Here is a 21491-nt window from a genome sequence, read left to right as displayed (position 1 = left end):
TGGCCAAGATTGGGAACCGGAAGGGACCCTAGTCATAATAACATAGGCTTCCTCCTCTTACAGGTGGGGAAACTGAGACTGGGACTGAGATTCAGTGACTTGCCCACCATTGGCAGCTTGTCGGTTTGTCGGTGGCAGAGCCAGGAATAGCTCCCAAGAGCCACTCCCGACTACAGCTTGCTGGTGAGGCAATAGGGGTGGGATGGACAGGAGGTAGAGGGGACTTGAACTACGTGGAGTCTCAGTTCGACAAGGAAGAGTCCCCAGGGGAAGAAAGACAGCTTCCGCAGCACAGCAGCCAGGGTGCCCGGGCTTGTTAAATTGCGGGGGACTTTGCAGGATCCGTGAGGATTTCACAGTCCCGCTTCTCTGGTAAACGGTGCAGGGCGGGGGGGGGGGGGGGGGGGGGATTGTCTTAAAAGCTGTGGGATAAGACTGCCCTCTAGTGGGCTTGTGAAGCCATTGGTCCAGCCACGTGCTCGGCCGGCTCTTGGAGGTTCAGTGCTGCCTTCTCACGCTGCATCCGGGTAGTGATTATTCCCTCAACAGGGATTCCTTCCAGTCAAATTGTATTCTTTCTCAAGCACTCTGGCTCATAGAGACTTTCTTGATCTCTGAACAGTAGCCATTATTTGTGCCTCTTATAGGAGGCTTGGGGTTTTATTTTGATTTTTGTTTGTTTTTGTTTGTTTTCACATTAGAGGTATCTTCTCTAACAAGATCCAGGAACCGAAAAGCAAGGGTTACGTCTTATGTCTTGTTCTTCCACAGCTTCTACTCTGTTATCCACTTAGCCAGACATAAACTCAGAAGGTTCATTGGGCTAAAAAAGAATCCTTTCCCTCAAAAAAGAATCCCACCCACCAGGGTCTCCTGGGTGGCTCAGTCGGTTAAGCATCTGACCCTTGGTTTCTGCTCAGGTCATGATCTCATGGTTCATGAGTTTGATCCCCACACCAGGCTCTGCGCCGACAGCTTGGAACCTGCTTGAGAGTTTTCTCTCCCACTCTCTTCTCTCTCTGACCCTTCCCAGCCTGCTCTCTCTGTCTCTCTCAAAATAATAATAATAATTATAAAAAAAAGAATTCCACCACTTCACATTTGTTCCTAAAACATTCTCATCTCATCTCTCTCTGATCCTTAGTTCCCCAAGTGGTTGAATCATCTGAATCCCTCAGAAAACTTCCAGAACTCCGTTTCCTGGGCCTTACTCCAGCCCTGCTGAATCAGTCTCTGTGGTTCAAGCCAGGAAATCTGCTTTACAAACTTCCCAAGTGGTTTTTGATGTGCAGCCAGGTTTGGCAGCCAACTGCTCTAAATCCCCATTTACGATTTTTTCTCGGAGCTTTTCCCTCTGACAACATCTCCAGAGGTCTTCAGCTTATGTCAGTTATTAAGCTGACCATTTTGAGATCCCCTTGGAATTATTCTGTGTGCCAGTCTCACGGCAGCCCTGGGTGACGCGGGAACGATGCGGGACCACAAGACAAGGACCAGAGGCATTTACTTTGGTTGCCAGTGGCTCTGTGTTCATAGCAGAAGATCCTGAAACCAATACCTTCATGCTGACGGGGCAGGTTGTTGATTTGTTTTTAATGTTTGGCTGGATAGGGAGACAAAAGGTTAATTCAGTACCCGGGTAGTTATTTCCACCTATTCTAACTCTGGTTCTCCTAATGCAGCCGTACAACGTAGGTGGCATTGTCCCCTCGTCCCCCCTTGTTTCTTTTACAGATGGGAAAGTTGAGGTTTCGGGAAGCTATTAGCAACTTGCCCAGAGTCACAGAAGTTGGTAACTGTCAGATTCCACGTTCGAACACAGGTCTGATTTCCCAGGCCAGCTCTGGAAAGGTCAGAGGAGCAAGAGTGCCAACCTGTTCTTTTTTCCCCTGCCAGGCCAAGCGGGCAGTGCAGCGGGGAGCCACTGCCGTCATCTTTGATGTATCAGAAAACCCAGAAGCTATTGACCAGGTAAACTCCTCGGGCCACGCAGCATTGCAGCCCCTGCCCCAGAGAGGGCTTCAGTTAGCTCGGCGTGTCACGGGGCCGTCACCCTCGTCTCAGGGCTTTGCGCTTGCCCGCTGACACTAGAGACCCATGTCTAGACATCATTCAGACTCCAAGGCAAGGGCATTGAGAGGAGTGAAGAGCCAGGAGGTTGGTGGCTGTGGGGGGCATTTTCACAGACCCTTCTGGGCCTTCAGCCTGCCCACGCCATTCTGAAACGAGCATCGTTCTCAGCCTCGCCCTTCCAGAAACTCCAAGGCTGTCCCGCTTGAGGACTTTGGGGATTTTCAAATGGTGTCTGCTGTTCTTTCCCTTCAGCCTCACTCTGTCTCTCCTTCTTAAAGTAAGCACGCCCTTTAACCAGCCTTGTCTTTCCGTCCACAGCTAAACCAGGGCTCAGAAGACCCACTCAAGAGGCCGGTGGTGTACGTGAAGGGTGCAGATGCCATCAAGCTGATGAACATCGTCAACAAGCAGAAAGTAGCTCGAGCAAGGATTCAGCACCGCCCGCCTCGAGTGAGCCTGGCACCCTCTCTGCTGCTCCCTGTGCCTTTATTCCCTTTGCGCTCGTGTTCCAATCTTCTTTCTTGTCTAACATGCTGACACAGCCTAGGTCCTGCAGTTTAGATTAGGTATAAGTCCGCAGGCCAAGGAGAAATGTCAGCCCTCGCGTTCCTTTACAAAGGATGTGAAAAGACCTTCCGGAAGTAGATGATTTGTGCTAAGGTGTTTCTGGTCTCTTCCACCCGGCACTCCCTCTTGGTGGCCTCCTGTCCTTCTTTCTCTTCCCTCCCGCCCCCCTCTGAAAGGCTGAGGAAGATTGAAGGAAGGAATCCCAGCACCCAGCTTCCCTTGTCCCCCTTCCTTCCATTTGACCCAGACTATAGAAAAAGGCCAAACTTCCTTCTTCCCGGAGGATAAATTGCATTGTTGAAAAAACCCCTAACTTACTTTTTTTTTTTTTTTTAGTTTGTTTGTTTATTTATTTATTTATTTATTTATTTGGTGAGAGAGAAAAAGAGAATGCATGCGTGCATGGGGGAAGGGGAGAGGGAGAATCCCAAACAGGCTCCATGCTCAGTGTGGAACCCGACGCAGAGCTCGGTCTCACGACTTGAGATCATGACCTGAGCTGATGTCAAGAGTCAAGCACTCAACTGACTGAGCCACCCAGGCGCCCAGAAAACCCCTAACTTATATTTGAGTCTGGGACACCTAGCTTTCAAGTGGGATTGAAGTTCACCACTTGTAGGTGGTCGACGAATAGCATTTAGGCTTCACTTGAGTGTCAAAGGGCCACTGCTGGCCAGTAACCCTTCACTGGTATCTTTTGCCCAAACCTCAGACTGAAGATTCTAGCAACCTGGGACAGGTGCCTCATACAGGGTTTGTTTCCTTATCACAAATACTGGAATATTCACATATAGGAGGGTTCTTGTACATGCACAAACTATCTAGATACCCTTGGCATTCAGTTAGTAAAACCCTACTCCTCTTAGCTAAATGCGTGTCCTGGGTGAGGTGGCTTTGAGGCTTGAAGAGGCACTGTGCCCTGAGGAAAAGATAAGAACTCAAGAGTCACGGGAATTTGCAAAAGAACTGCCTTTGCCGGCTTCTTTTTAAAGGAGAAAAGAGCACTTGGGTAAATGTGACTCATTGTAGTGGAAGCTGATATTTGCGGAAGCAGCATACAATTTTCTGAGTTGTTGTAAACCATTAATTATATGGTTAGTAATCACTGTTCCCTCAAAACATGACACTCACTCCTTTGTCCCATAAATATGATATTCGTGTTTATTTGGCTGGGCCTCTCCTGCCGGTTACAGCGAACTTCGCGCTACTCCACAGGGAGCGAAGCTTTATGATAGGAGTTCTCTCGGCTGTGAGGAGGCCTGGCCAAGACTGCTGCAGGCCTCCCCCTAGCCACACCGTGGGGGACCGCCTGGGCCTGGCGATCACCCCGTGTGTGCAGCTTAGCCCGCACACACCCTGGGTGTCTCCTGCGAACGAGGGGAAATGCACCCGAGTCAGCCCCATCCTTATTCCGACTAGCGCTGACACGGGCCATGTGCCGATCCCCAGGCCGAAGAGACCAGCGTGACTCATCGTGTCTTGTGTTCTGTTCCAGCAACCCACCGAGTACTTCGACATGGGGATTTTCTTGGCGTTCTTTGTCGTGGTCTCCTTGGTCTGCCTCATCCTCCTTGTCAAAATCAAGCTGAAGCAGCGGCGCAGTCAGGTAATACGTCCGAGCAGCCGGCGAGCACAGATCCCCACCACCCTGTCACTAGTGAAAACGAGGGTGGGGGCCTGAGCTGTGCAGCCGGTTCCCAGGGGCCTACAAGCCATAAAGATAGAGAAAAGCAAGAGCAAAGCTTATCACTCTATGTCTTCTCTGTTCCCAAAGGGCCAGAACCATAAAGGCTGAGCCTTGGGAACGCTTCCAGCTGGGAGTTGTCTCAAGAAACGTCTAAAGGTTAATGTGGAGCCCTGGAGCCTGCTCCTCAGCTGTGATCTGGGGACCAGCAGTGTCCGCATCACCAGGGAGCTTGGTAGAAATGCAGACTCTCAGGCCACACCCCAGACCTGCTGAATCTGGATCTGCATCTTCCAAGCTCTCTCTAGACGATTCTCGATAAACAAAGTAGCCATCTTTGTGCCCCAGCTAGCACATCACTGTGCTCATAGGAAGGCAGGATTTAGGGGCAAAGTTTGATGGAGAGGGTAAACGAGAATCTAGACTGTCCCACGTGTACCGTGACATCTCAGGAGAGAGACGGTGGACATTGGCAGGCAATCTGTCAAGAGGATCACCGACTTCTCACAAAGTTGGGTGGCTAGAAGTGGGTGGGTTTGGCGACCACCCACGTGCATGGTCTCATTTGCCCTCAGAACTTTCTTCAGTGTAAAGAGGAGGAACCCTGGGTATAGAGCAGGTCAATAACTCAGGGTCTTGCAGAGTTGGCCAACCAATTGAAGTATATACCTCTGCTGATACTGCCACTTGGGTGAAGCCTGTGTTCAAGTCGTTGACCCTCAGGGGTCTGGAAAATCTGTGCCGCAGCAGTCTGAATTTTTAGTGCTTTCTCAAAAGCCTGTGCTGATCTGGTAATAAAGGACTAGCGTTATACCCGTCCCCATGTGTTAGATGCTATGGCCCTCAGGGCGACTACCACCGTAAATCCGTCCCGAACCCTAACACAGACCACATTCTGCTGCACAGAATTCCATGAACAGGCTGGCCGTACAGGCTCTGGAGAAGATGGAAACCAGAAAGTTCAACTCCAAGAGCAAGGGGCGCCGGGAGGGCAGCTGTGGGGCCCTGGACACGCTCAGCAGCAGCTCCACGTCCGACTGCGCCATCTGCCTGGAGAAGTACATCGACGGAGAGGTAATGGCAGAGGCAGGGCCCGTCCTGGGTGGGGATGGGGTGGACAGGTCAGTAGAGGTGCACAGGACCTGAAAGGACAGAGCCCCGTGTCCTTTTCCCACAGCCTTGTAGGGGCAGAGGGTTTAAACGCCTAGGTCTCGAGGAGGTGGCCCGAGACAGTCTAACCGCTCTTCACCCCTGGAGGAGGGTGGTCACAACGCAGACACTCTCTTGCTAGAGGGCCCAGCTTCCACCCACATGATTTCAGAAGTTGATCAGAAATATATGCGAGGCCAGACGATGTCTGGTGTTAAGAACATTTACACGTATTGACATAATTTTATTTTTTAATTTTTTTCCTTTTTTTTTTTTTTTTTTTTTGAGAGAGAGAGTGAGCGCACAAGAGCAGGGAAGAGGCAGAGAGAGAGAGGGAGAGAGAGAATCCCAAGCGGGCTCTGCACTGCCAGCATGGAGCCCAACACGAGGCTCCATCTCAAACTGCGAGATCGTGACCTGAGCTGAAATCAAGAGTCAGACAGTTAACTGCCTGAGCCCCCCAGGCGCCCCCTACATGTACTGACTTAATTTTAGAATTGCTCTTCTGGAAACTGAGACATGGCTTAAAGCAAACCTCTCCTGCAAAGCCCTGTGGAACACTGGGTGTTTTTACTCAGGAGACAAGAGATGTGATGGCTACCTTTTTTCTTCTAGCTTTTTATCCTGAAAATGTCAGACTTTCAGGAAAGCTGCAGGAGTCCTTCAGTGAATGGTACATCATTCACCTAGAATAACCCTTTGTTAACACTGTGCCGTGTTTGCCTAATCTCTCTCCAGACAGAGACACACAAACACACACATTTGGGGAAGCAAACCACTTCAGAATCGGTTGCAGACATTTGATGCCCCTTTAATGAAAGCGTTCTGCTCCCAGATAGGCTATTGGATGAAAAAAAGGAGTTTTTGCAGAGGCCTTGAGATTAAGAGGGCCTTGAATGGTCTTTAGGTGCAGACTGCCTGCGTTCTAATCCTGACCCAGGGCAGGTTCTAGCTTTGTGATCTCAAGCAAGTGACTTCATTCTCTGTGCTGTGCTCGAGACATGAGCCTGAGACGGACATGAAGTCAAGGTGATCACAAAGGTTACATGAGAAAATGCAGGTAGAACTCTTGCCAAGGTCAGGCACAACATTAGGTATTAGCTTGAATATTATTGTGTTGAGCCGGTCAGGGAATGGAAAAACAAAGTCACATTAGCAAATTTGGAGGGTGCTTTGGCTCAGGAATTCCAGAGGTGGTTCTGCCTCAGAAAACCTCATCACCTCCTCTCCACATAGGCTGCTTTGTTAGAAACCATGTACCCTCGGGTGAGTATCCAGGGTCCAGCAAAGGAGAGGACAGGAGGGCATTGCCCTTGGTGGCTCCTCCTGTCAATTACAAGTCCTGGGCATCTTCCTTTCTACTCATACCCAGTTGGAGCACCCGGAGGGAGCCACCATCCCAGAGATGCAAAGGTCTTGGTGGGGGGTAGGGGGGAGGTGGGTAACCTAGCCCTCTCTCCAGACTCCCAGGCTGCAGAAGCTCTTGGCTTTGGTCTCCCCTTTTGGGCGGCACGAACATGAGTGCCTTCCTCAGGCAACGAGAAAGCTGCCTGCTTCTGTGTGCTTCCTTCCTTAACAGTGAGGACCGTGGTTGGGGCTTCTCCCTAGAACACAGACATGGGTGCTGACTACAGGGAAATGAGTCTACCTGTAGCTAGAGATGGGGGGATGGGCGAGGAAGAAGCCTCTGGCACTGGCACAGTGAACAGGGCTCCCTGGCCCATGCTGGACTTCTCAGGAAGAAGCATTTAGCCCTCCACCTGTGCCCTGCCTTCAGGCCGTGTGTCCTCTCTCCCTCCCCAGGAGCTGCGGGTTATCCCCTGTACTCACCGCTTTCACCGGAAGTGCGTGGACCCATGGCTGCTGCAGCACCACACCTGCCCCCACTGTCGGCATAACATCATAGGTAATTGTCACCTGCCTCCACTCACTGTTGCTGAAGAGTCACTGTCCCTACCAAGTGCCTAGCAAGAGTGTGACACATGCTGCAGACTGGTGAGCGAGCACTGCCTTCTGGACCTGGAAGTGTGGGGACCTTGGGTTTCAGAGTTCACCAGCCCTCCAAACCCGTAGGAGAGCCTGCCACGAAGAATTGCCCCGAGTTCCCGTTTTGGCCTCTTCACGTGAACCAGCCTCCTGACCTTGAGCAAAGCATCTGGCCTCTCCAGGCCTTAGGCCCACAATGTCTTTAGCAGAAATGACAGTGATGATGCTCCCATGGCCAGAACTGGGGGGTTGTTCCCGGGCCACAGGAGATGAATGTGAGATGGCAGGGTCACAGTGTTGCTCCTGCATCACTGTGGTATCGGATGAGGGGCACGGAATGCCGGGTGGACTCCAGGGAGCTGTTTCTCCAAGAGAGAAAGTGCCTTTCATCTTGGTACCTTTGCTGCTGTCTGCAAACCCCCATGGTGTCTTCGTTAGGCAGGACCGAGGGGAGGCGGGCGGGAGGTAGGCCCTTACCGGTGAGACCACCCTTCAAACAGAGAAGTGGGCTGGCCCCAGCCAGCGTGGCTGGGTTTGCTGATGGCCCAGAAGGGGGCATTGGCATGAGAGGGGGCGCACTGGCACATGACCGGGCCTCCTGCTTCAGCCTCTGCCCTTGTTTACCCCTTTAGCCCCATGTGCTCAGCCCTGCTGATGTTGTTTCCTCACCTCTCCCCAGAACAAAAGGGAAACCCGAGCACTGTGTGTGTGGAGACCAGCAACCTTGCGCGCAGCCGGCAGCAGAGGGTGATCCTGCCGGTGCACTACCCCGGCCGCGTGCACAGGACCAATGCCATCCCGGCCTACCCTACCAGGACAAGCATGGACTCCCACGGGAACCCCGTCACGCTGCTGACTGTGGACCGGCACGGGGAGCAGAGCCTCTATTCCCCACAGACCCCCACCTACATCCGCGGCTACCCGCCCCTGCACCTGGACCACACCCTGGCCCCTCACCGCTGCGGCCTGGAGCACCAGGCCTACTCACCAGTTCACCCCTTCCGCAGGCCCAAGTTCAGCGGCCGCAGCTTCTCCAAGGCAGCTTGCTTCTCCCAGTATGAGACCATGTACCAACACTACTACTTCCAGGGCCTTAGCTACCCAGAGCAGGAGGGCCAGGCTCCCCCGGGCCTCTCTCCCAGGGGCCCGACCCGCGCCTTCCCCCCGAGCGGCGGCGGCGGTGGCGGCGGCCTGCTGTTCCCCACCGTGGTGCACATGGCCCCGCCCTCCCACCTGGAGAGCGGCAGCACGTCCAGCTTCAGCTGCTACCACGGCCACCGCTCAGTGTGCAGCGGCTACCTGGCGGACTGCCCGGGCAGCGACAGCAGCAGCAGCAGCAGCAGCTCCGGCCAGTGCCACTGCTCCTCCAGCGACTCTGTGGTGGATTGCACCGAGGTCAGCAACCAGGGCGTGTACGGGAGCTGCTCGACCTTCCGCAGCTCCCTCAGCAGCGACTATGACCCCTTCATCTACCGCAGCCGGAGCCCCTGTCGCACCAGCGACGTGGGGGGTTCCGGTGGCTCAGGCCGGGGGCCTGTCGTGTGCCTTGAGGGCTCCCCGCCTCCAGAGGAGCTCCCAGCAGCCCACGGTCAAGGTGCGGGGCGGGGAGAGCCTTGGCCCGGCCCTGCCTCTCCCTCGGGGGACCAGCTGTCCACCTGTAGCCTGGAGATGAACTACAGCAGCAACTCCTCCCTGGAGCACAGGGGGCCCGCCAGCTCTACCTCAGAAGTGGGGCTCGAGCCTTCTCCCGGGGCTGCCCCGGATCTCAGGAGGACCTGGAAGGGGGGCCGCGAGGGGCTGTCGTGTGCCTGCTGCTGCGAGCCCCAGCCCGTCACGCTGGAGCCCAGTGCAGGAGTGGCCGGGGGCAGCACGCTGTTCCTGGGTCTCCCGCCCTGTGAGGCCTGTGGCCCCACGGGTGGGGAGTCACAGCCGGGAAGCTCCCAGGGCCTGTACGGTCTTCACCCAGACCATTTGGCCAGGACAGATGGGGTGAAATATGAGGGCCTGCCCTGCTGCTTCTATGAAGAGAAGCAGGTGGCCCATGGTGGCGGAGGGGGCAGCGGCTGCTACACTGAGGACTGCTCCGTGAGCGTGCAGTACACGCTCACCCAGGAGGCCCCGCCCAGCTGCCACCCAGGGGCCCGGGACCTGAGCCAGCGCATCCCCATCATTCCGGAGGATGTGGACTGTGACTTAGGCCTGCCCTCAGACTGCCAAGGGACCCGTGGCCTCAGCCCCTGGGGTGGGACCCTGGGCCCGGATGCCCTGCGGCCCCACAGAAGCCTGGGAGCAGCCCAGGAAGAAGAGCCGGTTCTCTGCTGCCAGGCCAGGGCACCGCTCTCGCCCGGCTGCCCTCTGGAGGGTGCAGAGGCCACCAGGGCCAGCTTCCCCGGTACCCCCCAGGACACTCAGGAGTCCAGCGCCACAGCCACTGAGGCTGCAGGTGAGAATAGGAGAGGACAGGAGGCCAGAGTCGGGGTCCTCTTTCTCCAGGTTGTTTTCTAAGCGACTTCCTTCGTGCCCTTGACTTTAAAAACACCATCTGCACCTGATGACTTCCAGGTGTTATTTCCACCCCAACCCTTGCTCTGCGTTCCAGACCCATTAGGCCTTCTTCCCTAACCCTCACAAGCATCCCACCCTGTCATGTCCACTGCAGCGCTCCCAAATGCCTCCCTCTGCATGCCCTGCCCCACTTCTCCCCTGCTCCCCACCCAATGCTCAGGCTGAAAGCCTGGCACTGGCCCTGAGCCCACCCCACCGTCCACACTCCAATGTCCTGGGCTTCTCAGCCTGTCTGCAAGGACCACGTGGGCTTGTGTTTTGCCTCTGTCCAGAAAATCAAATTCCCAGAAAAATGCAGAATCCAAGTCCAGAATTTTCATTCAACTCAGCAGACCTCATCAAATTGCTCTAGAGTACCCAAACGTCTTGTGTCCCTAATAAACAGTCTGGCACCTTTGAGTAATACTACAACACGACAGGACAGGTTCCACTTCCAAAGTGTATCCCTAGTTTATCTCTTCTGCAGCCCGCACCTGCCATCTCTGGCAGGCCCGTTTCCTCTCCCCACGGTCAAGGCAGTAGCCTTCTGACTGGTCTCCTGCTGGTCTTGCCTTCTGTTCTACATGGGAACCACAGTGGTCTTTTTAAAAATATATGTCATGGGGCACCTGGGTGGCGCAGTCGGTTAAGCGTCCGACTTCAGCCAGGTCACGATCTCGCGGTCCGTGAGTTCGAGCCCTGCGTCAGGCTCTGGGCTGATGGCTCAGAGCCTGGAGCCTGTTTCCCATTCTGTGTCTCCCTCTCTCTCTGCCCCTCCCCCGTTCATGCTCTGTCTCTCTCTGTCCCAAAAATAAATAAACGTTGAAAAAAAAAATTAAAAAAAAAAATATATATGTCTTTACACCGGAAAACCCTTCAGTACCTCGCCACTACCTTTAAATTAAAAAAATGTAAACTCCTCACCCCATTCTGTCTGATCTGCCCCCTGCCCACCCCTCTGACCACCTCCTGCTTTGCTCACCACCTGGCTACTCAAGCCTTCTGTAGCCTCTGTCTATTGCCCCAGCCAGCCAAGTTCATCCCAGCCTCCAAACTTGTCTGCTGCTTCTCCAGATCTCAGCTGGAATCACACCCTCAGCCTCCTCCAAGGTCACTCTCACACCCTCTGCTCACTTCCCAGGCCATCACAGTCTGAGGTTACTTGGTTCTGAGGTCTGTAAGCTTCCAGGAGGGGGTCTTCTCCACTCTTCCCAGTGCCTGCAACAGTGCTGAATGTAGTGTTTTCATGCTACCTAACGACTTCTAGAAGTCTCTACACCTCCCGATGAGGGAGACTGACTGTCTAGGAGGCACCTGTGCCCCCAACAGCATGAGGAGCTCTCAGTAAAGGAGCTGTGTTTTGGCCCTTTGCTGTATAACACGGCCTGTCCGGTGTTGGGAGCTGTCCCTTCCTGAGAACCTGTCACACGCTGGCACGGGCACCCAAGTCCCTTGCCTGGTCCCTGTGTGTTGTGCCCAGGGCCTCCAGTGCCTGTTCTGTCCTCTGATGATTTTTCTGTCTCTCTCCCAGGACAGAGATCTTGCCCAGCAGACGGCGGCACGGGAGCCTGAGCTCAGAAGGAATTCTGGAAATGGGGACTATATGGAGACTCCAAGCTCTGACTTCCTTCAGGAAAGAAAAAAAAAGAAAAAAAAAAAGATTTTTTTTTTAGCTTTGACAAACACACAAAAGTGGTAATAAAGAGAGCCCTCCTTCTCAACCCAAAATGTGAGCCACCTGTGGCAAACCGCCCCCATCCCCACCCCCCATTAACAAACCAACAGACAAAATTCTCTGAGTCTTTTGCCTCTTTTGATAACATGGTATTCTGTTTTGTAAAGTGTGTGTGCTTGGGGTTCTGAGGTGTGTGGGATTGAGTTCTCTGCTTTGTTTTTTTTTAAGATATTATATGTAAATGTAAAGTTATTTAAATATATATTTTAAAGAACCCTAACCACCAACTTTTGCTGAAAAAAAAAAAATCACTGCTGCATTAATTGAACCACATCATGTGTAGATACTGTTGTCTCCCCGGAGGGGGCTCAGGCCTTTGAAAAGCTCAGGGCTACACCTGCCTTAGAAAATGAACCAGAAACTTGAAGTAAAGCTAGTTGATATGGGTACAGACTCTGAGGAACAATGCAATGCTGCCTCTTTCTTTCTTGTGGCAAATCCCAACGTGCAAAGTTTCGGGTCTTCTCAGAAGCCATGCCTCTCCAGCCCACACCTTTAGGCAGCTGATGGAAACAGCTAGGAACAGGGCGGAAGGTCTGCAGCACTGAGGAGCTGGGACAAGCCATTGCTACACAAAGCCCCAGGGTGACAGGGACAGTTCAGCCCAGTGTCCTAAGTCTGTCCCTTTGGGTCAGCGTCTTAGGTAAAAGGACAGAGTTCACAATCCTGAACTTGGGCTTCCTGCTACTGGCTGCAGAAATGGTTCGAAGGGGTGTGTGGGGACAAACACCCGGGAGGAATGTAGTTTTGCGGCCTTGGTGTCTAGGGAGCAGAAAGTGTCCCGGAGAAGGGACAGAGGGCGCTGGAGCGTGCCTGCGGGGGGTGCACAGCCAGCATCCTTGGGCTGCCTTCCTGGGGATCCCACAGGGTCAGCACCGAGCTCCGTTTGAATGATACGTTTCCCATCCCATTTCCCTCTGGAAGCTCGCTTCAGGGGTCTTTCAGCCCATTGCCTCACGGCTGAAATTGCTCATCTCACCTGCAAATGTCTACTATCCTTTCTACCTAATGCACTATTATGTATTGATTCTCCAGGAGACAGAGAAAGAGACTATCAGATAGTTTAGACCCAAAGGGTAGGTCTTTGTATATTTTTCCAGCCTTTTGCTGTTCTTGTTTTTAAGAGGAAGGGAGAGTTTTAAAACCCAAACCATTTCTTTTTTTTTAAAGATGTTTCCACTTTTAAAAGGGAGAATCTATTTAAAGCTATTTCAGATCAGGGATTGTCATCCTTTTTGTCCAATCAATGTACTTCTTGTTCTTAAGAAAGTTTTTTTTAGAAGAAACTAATCACATTAGCCCTTGTGTTCACTAACTCCTCTGGTCACTTTGATTCATTTGTCATCTGAAATGCTCATTTGCAGAATAGGAACCTCACAGCCTAGGGAGCCCCCTCCCCCTCCCCCCCCCCCCCCCCCCCCCCCCCCCGCCGCCGCCCTCCTAGTGGGTAAATAGAGACCGCCCTGGGTTGCCATCATCGGTAATGTAAGGCTCAGGGGAAGTCAGCCCAAAGTCCAGATGAGAATGTTTTGACTGAGAGTCTCACTGTATCCCAAGCCTTTTTGCTTTTTTTTTTTTTTTTAACCCAGCCTGTGATGAGGACATTTACCTACTTGTAGCCAGATTTTGACAGAAATTCCAACATCAACTGATGGAGCCATTTGCCATTTAGGAACTCACCATGGTGAGATGTGTCTTCCAGTCCCTGAGGTACAGTCCCTTGGGGGCTGCTCCCCCCACCCCGGGCTGATGCCCAGCACACCTGTTGGCGAGGGTGTGGGAAGCGCCTAAGCTGTTGACGTGTGATCCGGGCCGCCTTTATTTCTCGGGCCAGGAGTAGCAGCTGCTGGGGACAACAGCTTGCATTACGTGGTTTTAGGGGAAGGATGGGGGGCATGGCTTCTAACATGGGTTGCAAAAACCAGCTTCTCATTGTTGAGATTTTCTTGTTGTTGTTTGTGGTTTTGTTTTTTGTTTTGTTTTTAATGCCTTTGAGTGCATACTCTTTGAAACCATAGCCCCAAAGTGGCTTTCTTTAGCCCTGCTGGGAAAACTACTCCTCAACAGCCTTAAGCAATAAATAGATGAGTAGATAATGTGGCTTCAACGGGGCTTATTAACATAAATGTGTCTGATTTTCATTTGAAAGGGCAATGATTACAGATGGCAAAAAGAAACATTTAATTGTTATAGTTTACAGGGTGGTAGAAACAGGAAAATGAAATGTTAAAACTTTAAGTATCAGCCATTGTCTTAAATTTGTGTTGGCCCACCAGACAAGGAGGTCACCAGAATGTAGTGGTAACCCAACTATATTGCCTAGGCATTCAAATGAAAAGGAATGTCTTCTTCGAAGTTATAAGACTCCAATAATAATGACAAATACCTTTGTCAGTGGCCTCTCAGTGGTGTGCTGGGGTCATATAGCCTTGGAAACTGGGAGCATCACATTTTCCATTGAGAACCGCCCCCCCCCCCCCAAGCCGAAGTCCCCTGGCCCAGCCCTGGATATGGGACAGACAGACATGTAAACTGAAGAGTGTTGGAACCAGTTAAAAATGGTCTTCTGATCAACAAGGTACCTCTTTGTGATAGGACACAGCCTCAATATGCTGGCTCTGACTCAGTCTCTCCCGCCTCTGTTGAACCCAAGCCATTTTATAAAGCCCAATCTGCTGTCCCACCGCTCAGACCCTCCTCCCTTACGTGCTGCTAGTTTCTACTCAAAGCTCATGCATGACTAATGCTTTTTAAATGAGGTCTAAAAAATAATTACTAATCAAGAGTATTATTTTTTAAACAGACCTTTTTCTATTCTTTATATAAACTCTATTGTGTTGATCTAACAAGACACTATTTTTAAAAAAAAATTTTTTTTACCTTCTCCCATAGCACTTAAAAGATATTTTGTAAAGACTTTGCTGTAAAGATTTTGTAATAAAATGGTCTAAGGGCTCCTTCTCCAACATTACCATTTTTTTAAATGTTTTAAAGGCTAGAAAACAACTTATGTATATTCTGTATATGTATAGCAGCACATTTCATTTATGGAAATATGTTCTCAGAATATTTATTTACTAATATATTTATCTTAAGCCATGTCTTATGTGGAGAGTGTGACATTGTTGGCATAATCATTGAAAATGACTAACATGAGGCCCTGTAAATACATGATAATTGCACACAGATTTTACATATTTGCCGACCAAAAATGATTTAAAACAAGTTGTAGTCTTCTATGGTTTTGTAACAAATTGTACAAATGACTGTAAAAAAAAAAAAATACAATTTTATCAAGTACGTGTTACATGTTGTCATTGCTCTGTTGGGTAAAGGCCTACAGATTCCACCAAGAAGAGGTTTACGTGAAGCAGGGCCTTTAACTTCAACTTGTTCACGTGAGCACCTGTGTGATTTCCTGTCCTGTTACCAGAGAGTTCAGGTTGTTGGGCGCTGGGGTGATGGTGTCATGAGAGAGCATCTGATAGCGTGTGGGATTATGTCCTTGAGGTAATGGTAGTTTTTCTGCTCAGCACTGTGTGGAGGGGTGAGGGGAACAGTAGTCCCCTTTTTAAAATAAGGAACATGGGCTGGATATAAACTGTTGACTTCCTCTGCCTGGCCTTTTCTTACCTGGAAGACCGAGAGACCCCTCAAACCCCTATTAAGGAAAGGGGGCTTGTAGGGAAGAGATGGCAAGCATTTAGCCGTCGATATGACCTCATCATGAGAGTGGAGAGGGGCTGTCAGTATGAAATGAATCTCGTACCCATTTGTCTTGTGTCCCAGGGAGGGAGTTACTAATTTGTAAAGCACTCTGAGATTATGTGGAAGGTGCAAAGTGGTGTTTATTTTTCAGACATCTAGCAGAGAATATCCTAAGCCCGTGAGCTCCAGTTCTATTTCTCTCTCTTTAACTTGGGCCATTTCTTGGGCACAGGCTCCTCATGGACCTCCAGCTGCCTCCTGCCAGGCACTGGGTCCTGAGCACCTCCAGGACTGGCGGCCTGGCTGTACAGAGCCTCCCAGAGCTTTTGTTTGATGGCCTTGCCCAGCTCCAAGCTGTACCTCTTGGGGGTCCCTGAAGGATTCCATAGCATCGGCTCAACCACAGAGTGGTACAGAGCCCTGTAACCCTCTGTGGAGAGGCCGTGGATGGTCAGCTTGTCCTCGGACAACTGCTGTCTCTGTCTGGTTTCAGGAAGCAACGCTTGGCCCTTCCAGGCCGCTGTCCCAATGTTCCGGGGTAATGCTTGGGTGGCAGCCACATGTTCGGCATATCTCTTCTCAAGATCTTGGCGGACTGTTACTTTTTTCTCCTTTGAACTTTCTTTACTCTAGCCAGGAAGAAAGCAGAGAAGTCAAAGCTAAAACTTGAGAAGGGAGCTCAGAATAATTATCTGGGATTTGTGTCCCAGAGTCTTGGTTACAGCCACAACCAACATTTGTCTAGCGTGTTCTAGTTTACTGAATTCCTTCATGTATGCCACTGCGTGCATTCCGCCATAACCCTGTAAGGTCAGCAGGGGACGGTTTGACAGGCAAGAAAATCGGAATTGGTTTGTCCAAGGCCACACAGAAGGTTAATAACCATCGTGTCATCTATTGAATGCCATGCAGGATGTTAAGCATTTACCCTTTGCACTCTATTAGCTTAATCGTGAAACCCTATGGGGGAAGGGCCATTATTCCCCATTTTATAGATGACGAAGACAGAGGCAGAGAGAGGCTAAGCCCACGGTTCTAACTATAGTTAGAGCTGGAATCTGAAGCCAGACAGCTTAGCTCCAGGGTGCAGTCTGAGCTCTGATGGCCCCATGGAGTGATAGACCTCTTGGGAGGCCAGGTTCTCCAGGTGGAAGTTCACAGCAAGATCTGCAGCTCACCTCTTGGTGTTCGGTGTGTGTGCGTAAGGGCGCTACCCGTATCCGGGCTTTTCCCACTCTTGTTTTCCCTGTGCATCAAGATCCTTCTGCCCGTGCTTATGAAAGCCGCTTCATCCTCCCATAGAACCAGGCAGGGTGTAAACAGCATGAGCCCAGATCTGGTACTCTCTCCACTATAGCATGCTGCTGCCCACATCTCCACCCTCCACCACCGCCCCCCACAGCCCTGTCTTTAACTTTAGGATTTTCCTTCATTCTATATAAATCACTTAAGCATTAAGTGTTCCCTAGCTTACGTTTCCCTGTCCCCACTCCGTCCCATTTCCTCCACCACAGCCACCATGTACCTTGTTGACGCCTCCTGCAGACCTCCTGGGCCTCGGTGAGCCTGAGTGCTGCCCCACTGGCCGTTTGCCCTTGGAACTGATGGAGTTTCTTATCCTGCACCGATGCATGGCTTTTGTTGCTGAATTGTCCTTGGGTTTTAATCCCTTCGGGGGCTTTTCTTCAAACTTGCTTGGTCCTGGGCAACACTTATTCTTAAGTTGTCGCCTGAGCACCAGCTTAATCAGGGAGAAAGAACTGGCAATTAACGGATTCTTTACAACTTCCCAAGAAGAGGTGCTACCTGGTGCTGGGGTCCTGATGTTCTGCTTTGCACACATTCTGGCCGTCCAGATGTTGGTGAGAGCTGGTGAGTCCACATAGCAGTCCTGAAGCCTGGTGTTCAGTAGGATGGACTGACGGAGCCCATAGGTGGGGATGCTGGAGTCTCGTCTCACGTAGATTGGATGCTAGAATTACAAAGGGAGAAAAAGGAATTAAAAAAAGACCAGTTCCAAAGCAGAGACTAGAAGGTCCACTTTGGCAAAGTATGAACATCTTTTTATACATCATTCCTTCTACACAGCTCTTAGAAATCTTTCTATCCATCTGGTCTCCTGCTCACCAAAGCTTTTTGTACCAAGTACAGAAACAAGGTCACGATGATATTCAGGCTCTCAGAGAACATAGCAATGCTTGTTCTGGAAGCTGGAAGTGGAGGTTTGGGAAGCACTTACAAGGAATCAGAGACAATTCCTGTCTACTGGAAAGCTTAGGCAACCGTGGCAGGAAAGGAATGGAAATGAGATCACTCAACACTCCTCTAGGAACTGCAGTCACCCCTCCACCATGCCGCAACACAGAAAGAACAGCAGGTAAAGTTCTGCCAAACCCTAAATATAATTCTTAACCAGACCGCCATGGGCCAAGAAAGGCTGCTCAAGAAATACTGGGTTCCATAAAGGCAAAAGCACAAGGTAAATGATGCTGACCTCCATTTCCTGGGATCAGCCAAGAACAAGAGAACAATTTGGATAGATTAGAAGCACACATCTAAAGAGACCTGGCCTTCTAAGAAACGTCATCGGTAAAAAAAATAAAATCACCTTACCATTGTTTCGGTTGCCTTAAATTTTATTTTACCTAGCTTAGTAGGGGGAAGAAATATGTATTTCCTTTTCCCTTTTTCTCTTTTGCTTTTTTTGGTTGTTGTTTTGCTTTGTTTTGTTTTAATATTTCTAGTCACCTGTCTTTCTCTGCCTCAGTCATATATGAGCAATTTGCAGTTTGTTTGGATTTTGGCTCACACGCAGGCAGTTTTGAACCATTGTCCCTAGTATTTGTGATGTCACTTTGGTTTGTGATGTGGATCTGGGTGGGTGTTACATCATCAGATTTTATAGTTAAATTAGGCTGGAAGGAGTTCTATTTTGTTGTGCTTGCAGCCTCAGGAACTTGTGAAGCTCTCTTTCCCCCCACCCCCTGCCCCTCCCAGAAGGGCTTGGGTGAATTAGTAAGATCCTAACGTTCTTAAGAAGCATGCTTTGCACGCAACTTAGTCAAATACACAGACCATATTTGTGGATCCAGGTAGGGAGATAGATCCTTACATGTGCAAAAGTGGCCTTCTCCATGCACATAAAGAAGGTACTGTTACATTCTCCAAAGAGCTGCCAAGGTTAGGGACCAGAAATGAAAGAACACGTTCCTGCAACCCTGGGCACCTCTCCCTACATTTCTCTCCCCGGGAGACTACACGGTTTCTGGAATGTGGTTTTCTTTTACATCCCATAGCAAATTCAGTAATTAGAGCTGTTAGCGGTGTCAAGGGCTTGAAACAGGAACAAAGACACCTCTTCCTGGTAACTGTTGGGCAATGCCTCGCTCCTTATCAGGTGCTCGTCCCGCTGGTGATTTTGAGTTTTTATACACCAAATGCCAAAGGAGGCTCCCTCCTGAGGGGGAGGAGAGAAATGATGGAAAAACAGAGTATGCGTCTGGCAGGAGCTCCTGGAATCGCATGTGTTGCCTGTTTCATTTTTCTGAGTGTTGTCCCTGGAGTGAATCAAAGTCTGCAGGCAGACCGCACCGCAGGCCGCGGTGGAACCACCTCCAGGCCAAAGGCATCTGGACCCACAGACGCTTGGGAGGACAATGGGGCCCATTCAGTGGTGAGCCCTGGCCTCACCTCCCGAGAGGTGGGTCAGTTTTAGAGCAGGGTGTTGGCAAGGGTTTGTCTTTGGGAAGCGTTTGTGAATGGCTGGAGACTGGGCAGGCAAGCATCCTTTCAAAGCCGGTGAATCCTGGCTCTTGGGCTACTGTCTGCCGTTGCTCTGCATGGCAGGGACAGAAGGGAAATGTTGGGCAATAAAGGAATTCTAAGAGTAGCTCTTCTGTTTCTCTGCTCTTCTTCCCCGTCTTGAGGTTGGCCTTCCCACACCTCCTCTTTCCGGATACTCATCTGTTATATTTATTTTCCTAGGCCATTGCTCAATGGCCAAGTGACAGTGCTCTGACTCTGAGGAGCGTGCTGAATCTCCTTCTGCTGGCATAGGGCTGTTCACATGGACAGCAGCTGATACACACTCCAACTCCCATCAAATTCTGCCTCCTCTGCCTTCAGCGGAACTCTCTTCCGTTGGCTCTTCCCCAGTAGGTAACCTCCAGGCTCTTTAGAACTAACCGAGGGTGATGCGGCCTGTGCTATTTCTCCTATGTCAGTAAGCTTTGTATTTATTGAATGCTTGCCATAGGTCGGGCACTGTTCTAGGCACTTCACAAGCATGATCTCACGAAATGCTACCAACAATCTTATGAGTTTGGGCACTGTGGCCATCCCTACTTTACAGATGAAGAAACTGAGGCACGAGCTGCTCAAGATCCATGCCCCAGATCCCAATGCTAGTAACCAATAAAGGCCGGACTCAACCAAGGTCTACACCATCCTTGCTCTTAACCACTCATAGCTATCACTGTGATGCTTTGCCTCTCATCTGGTCAGCCCATCAACATACTACCCCTGGGCCCAGTTCAAGTCCTGCCTGTGACATGAGACCTTCTCTGGCCTCAGGAGTTGGTCTGCCCAAGTTGACATCCCAGATCCATCTCTCAATGGGCAAGTGAATTCACATCTCTGAACCTTACCTTCCTCATCTGTGAAATGGGGATAGTAATAGTGCCTACCCCAGGATCACTGTGAGGATGAAATGGGACAAAGTGTGTGAAGCACTTGGTATGGCTCCTTGCACATAGGAAGCACTCATTAAATAATGTTCTCATTAATATTATTATTGGGGCCCATTCACTCACCTGACCCTTTCCTGAGCCCCTGTTGCTCATTGTCTGAGTGACGTAGCCCAACATTTGATATGAACTTCATCTCGGGTCCTTCATGAGGCCAAGCAATGAGCCTCTAGAAGTGGGGAATGATTCTGATCCGACTTGGGCATCATGACATTTCTTTTCCCAAGATTCACCTTTGCTAAACATTTGTCAGATTCTTGGGGCGCCTAGGTGGCTCAGTCGGTTAAGTGTCCTACTCTTAAATTTTTTTTTTTAATGTTTATTTATTTTTGAGAGAGAGACAGAGTGCGAGCAGGGGAGGGGGAGAGAGAGAGGGAGACAGAATCCAAAGCAGGCTCCAGCTGCCAGCACAGATGGCAGGGCTTGCCGATGTGGGGCTCGAACCTAAGAACCACAAGATCATGACCTGAGCCCAACTCGGACGTTCAACTGAATGATCCACGTAGGCACCCCAAGTATCTGACTCTTGATTTCAGCTCAGGTCATGATCTCACGGTTCGTGGGCTCAAGTCTCGTGGCTGGATCTGCCACTGACAGGGTGGAGCCTGCCTGGGATTTTCTCTCCCCTTCTCTCTCTGCCCCTCCCTGCTCACGTTCTCTCTCTCTCTCTCTCTCTCTCTCTCTCTCTCTCTCAAAATAAATAAATAAACATTAAAAAAAATTTTTTTTGGTCAGATTCCTCGGCCTCACAGGAGTGGTGTTGTTACAGGAGCCACATTTCCCTCCGGTTGTGGGAGTCGTCCAGAATATCTCATGCTTCGTTAGATGGCAAGGAAAGTGGTTACCTGAGGATAAACTAAGGAAAGTGACAAGTCTTTCACCGAGATTGTTCCACTGAAGGCTGTGTTCAGAATTATAAAGTCAAAATGGAAAGACTCTATTTGGTCCAGGGTCCTGAAACTACGGCAAGAGTTTCCATCGTTGGTGCCAACACTTGGTCCAGAAAACCTGGAGTTGAGGCAGTAGGGCTTCCATGTTGCTGAAAGTCCTGTTCCTCAGTTTGATTCTCCAGTGAACCCTTTTATTGTGCTGAGCCCAGTCTAAATAGCCTTTATTTTCCACCGATCATTTGGAACTGTACTTTCTGACATATCTAAAACCACCACCCCTATTTGGAAACACATCTGCCCTTCTTTGATGCTTGGCCAAGCTCTCTTCACTGTATTTTTAGCTCCCGTAATCTTTTTTCTTTCTTTTTTCCTTGACTACTACCTTTCTTCTCTTTGATTTCTCTTCGTTC

At 50.5% G+C, this 21491-nt stretch overlaps 2 protein-coding genes across 6 annotated transcripts in view; one reads left to right on the top strand and one right to left on the bottom strand.

Annotated features, from left to right (window-relative positions):
• Window positions 1-15045, top strand: part of ZNRF3 (zinc and ring finger 3) — a 159427-nt gene extending 144382 nt beyond the window's left edge. For 2 of the 5 annotated variants that reach the window (XM_086682157.1, XM_086682161.1), the window contains 7 exons: window positions 1897-1971; window positions 2392-2523; window positions 4136-4246; window positions 5231-5398; window positions 7277-7379; window positions 8139-9902; window positions 11031-11514. In XM_086682157.1, coding sequence (XP_086538283.1) covers window positions 1897-1971; window positions 2392-2523; window positions 4136-4246; window positions 5231-5398; window positions 7277-7379; window positions 8139-9902; window positions 11031-11236 — 2559 coding nt within the window. In that variant the 3' untranslated portion in view covers window positions 11237-11514. The other 3 variants (XM_086682158.1, XM_086682159.1, XM_086682160.1) reach the window with 3 other exon arrangements.
• A 523-nt stretch (window positions 15046-15568) lies between these two features.
• On the bottom strand, window positions 15569-18302 carry CD3H22orf31 (chromosome D3 C22orf31 homolog). Its single transcript, XM_086682162.1, has 3 exons — window positions 18060-18302; window positions 16972-17418; window positions 15569-16075 (listed from the first exon to the last, which is right to left on the bottom strand). The coding sequence occupies exons 1-3, from the start codon at window positions 18060-18062 to the stop codon at window positions 15638-15640; spliced, it is 888 nt and encodes a 295-aa protein (XP_086538288.1). The 5' UTR covers window positions 18063-18302; the 3' UTR covers window positions 15569-15637.
• Window positions 18303-21491: the final 3189 nt, after the last annotated feature.

Source organism: Puma concolor, chromosome D3, assembly GCF_028749965.1.
Source record: "Puma concolor isolate L17-30 chromosome D3, mPumCon1.1.hap2, whole genome shotgun sequence".
NCBI lineage: Eukaryota > Metazoa > Chordata > Mammalia > Carnivora > Felidae > Puma > Puma concolor.
The sequence above is the reverse complement of the archived record's forward strand: the minus strand, read 5'-3'. Positions and strand labels throughout refer to the sequence as shown.

What these genes read in the sequence shown, in the direction of transcription:
- CD3H22orf31 (XM_086682162.1), bottom strand. An exon ending in CTGCAGGAGGCGTCAACAAG is followed by an intron (nt 16,076 to 16,971) that starts GTACATGGTGGC and finishes CTTCCTGGCTAG; the next exon opens with AGTAAAGAAAGTTCAAAGGA.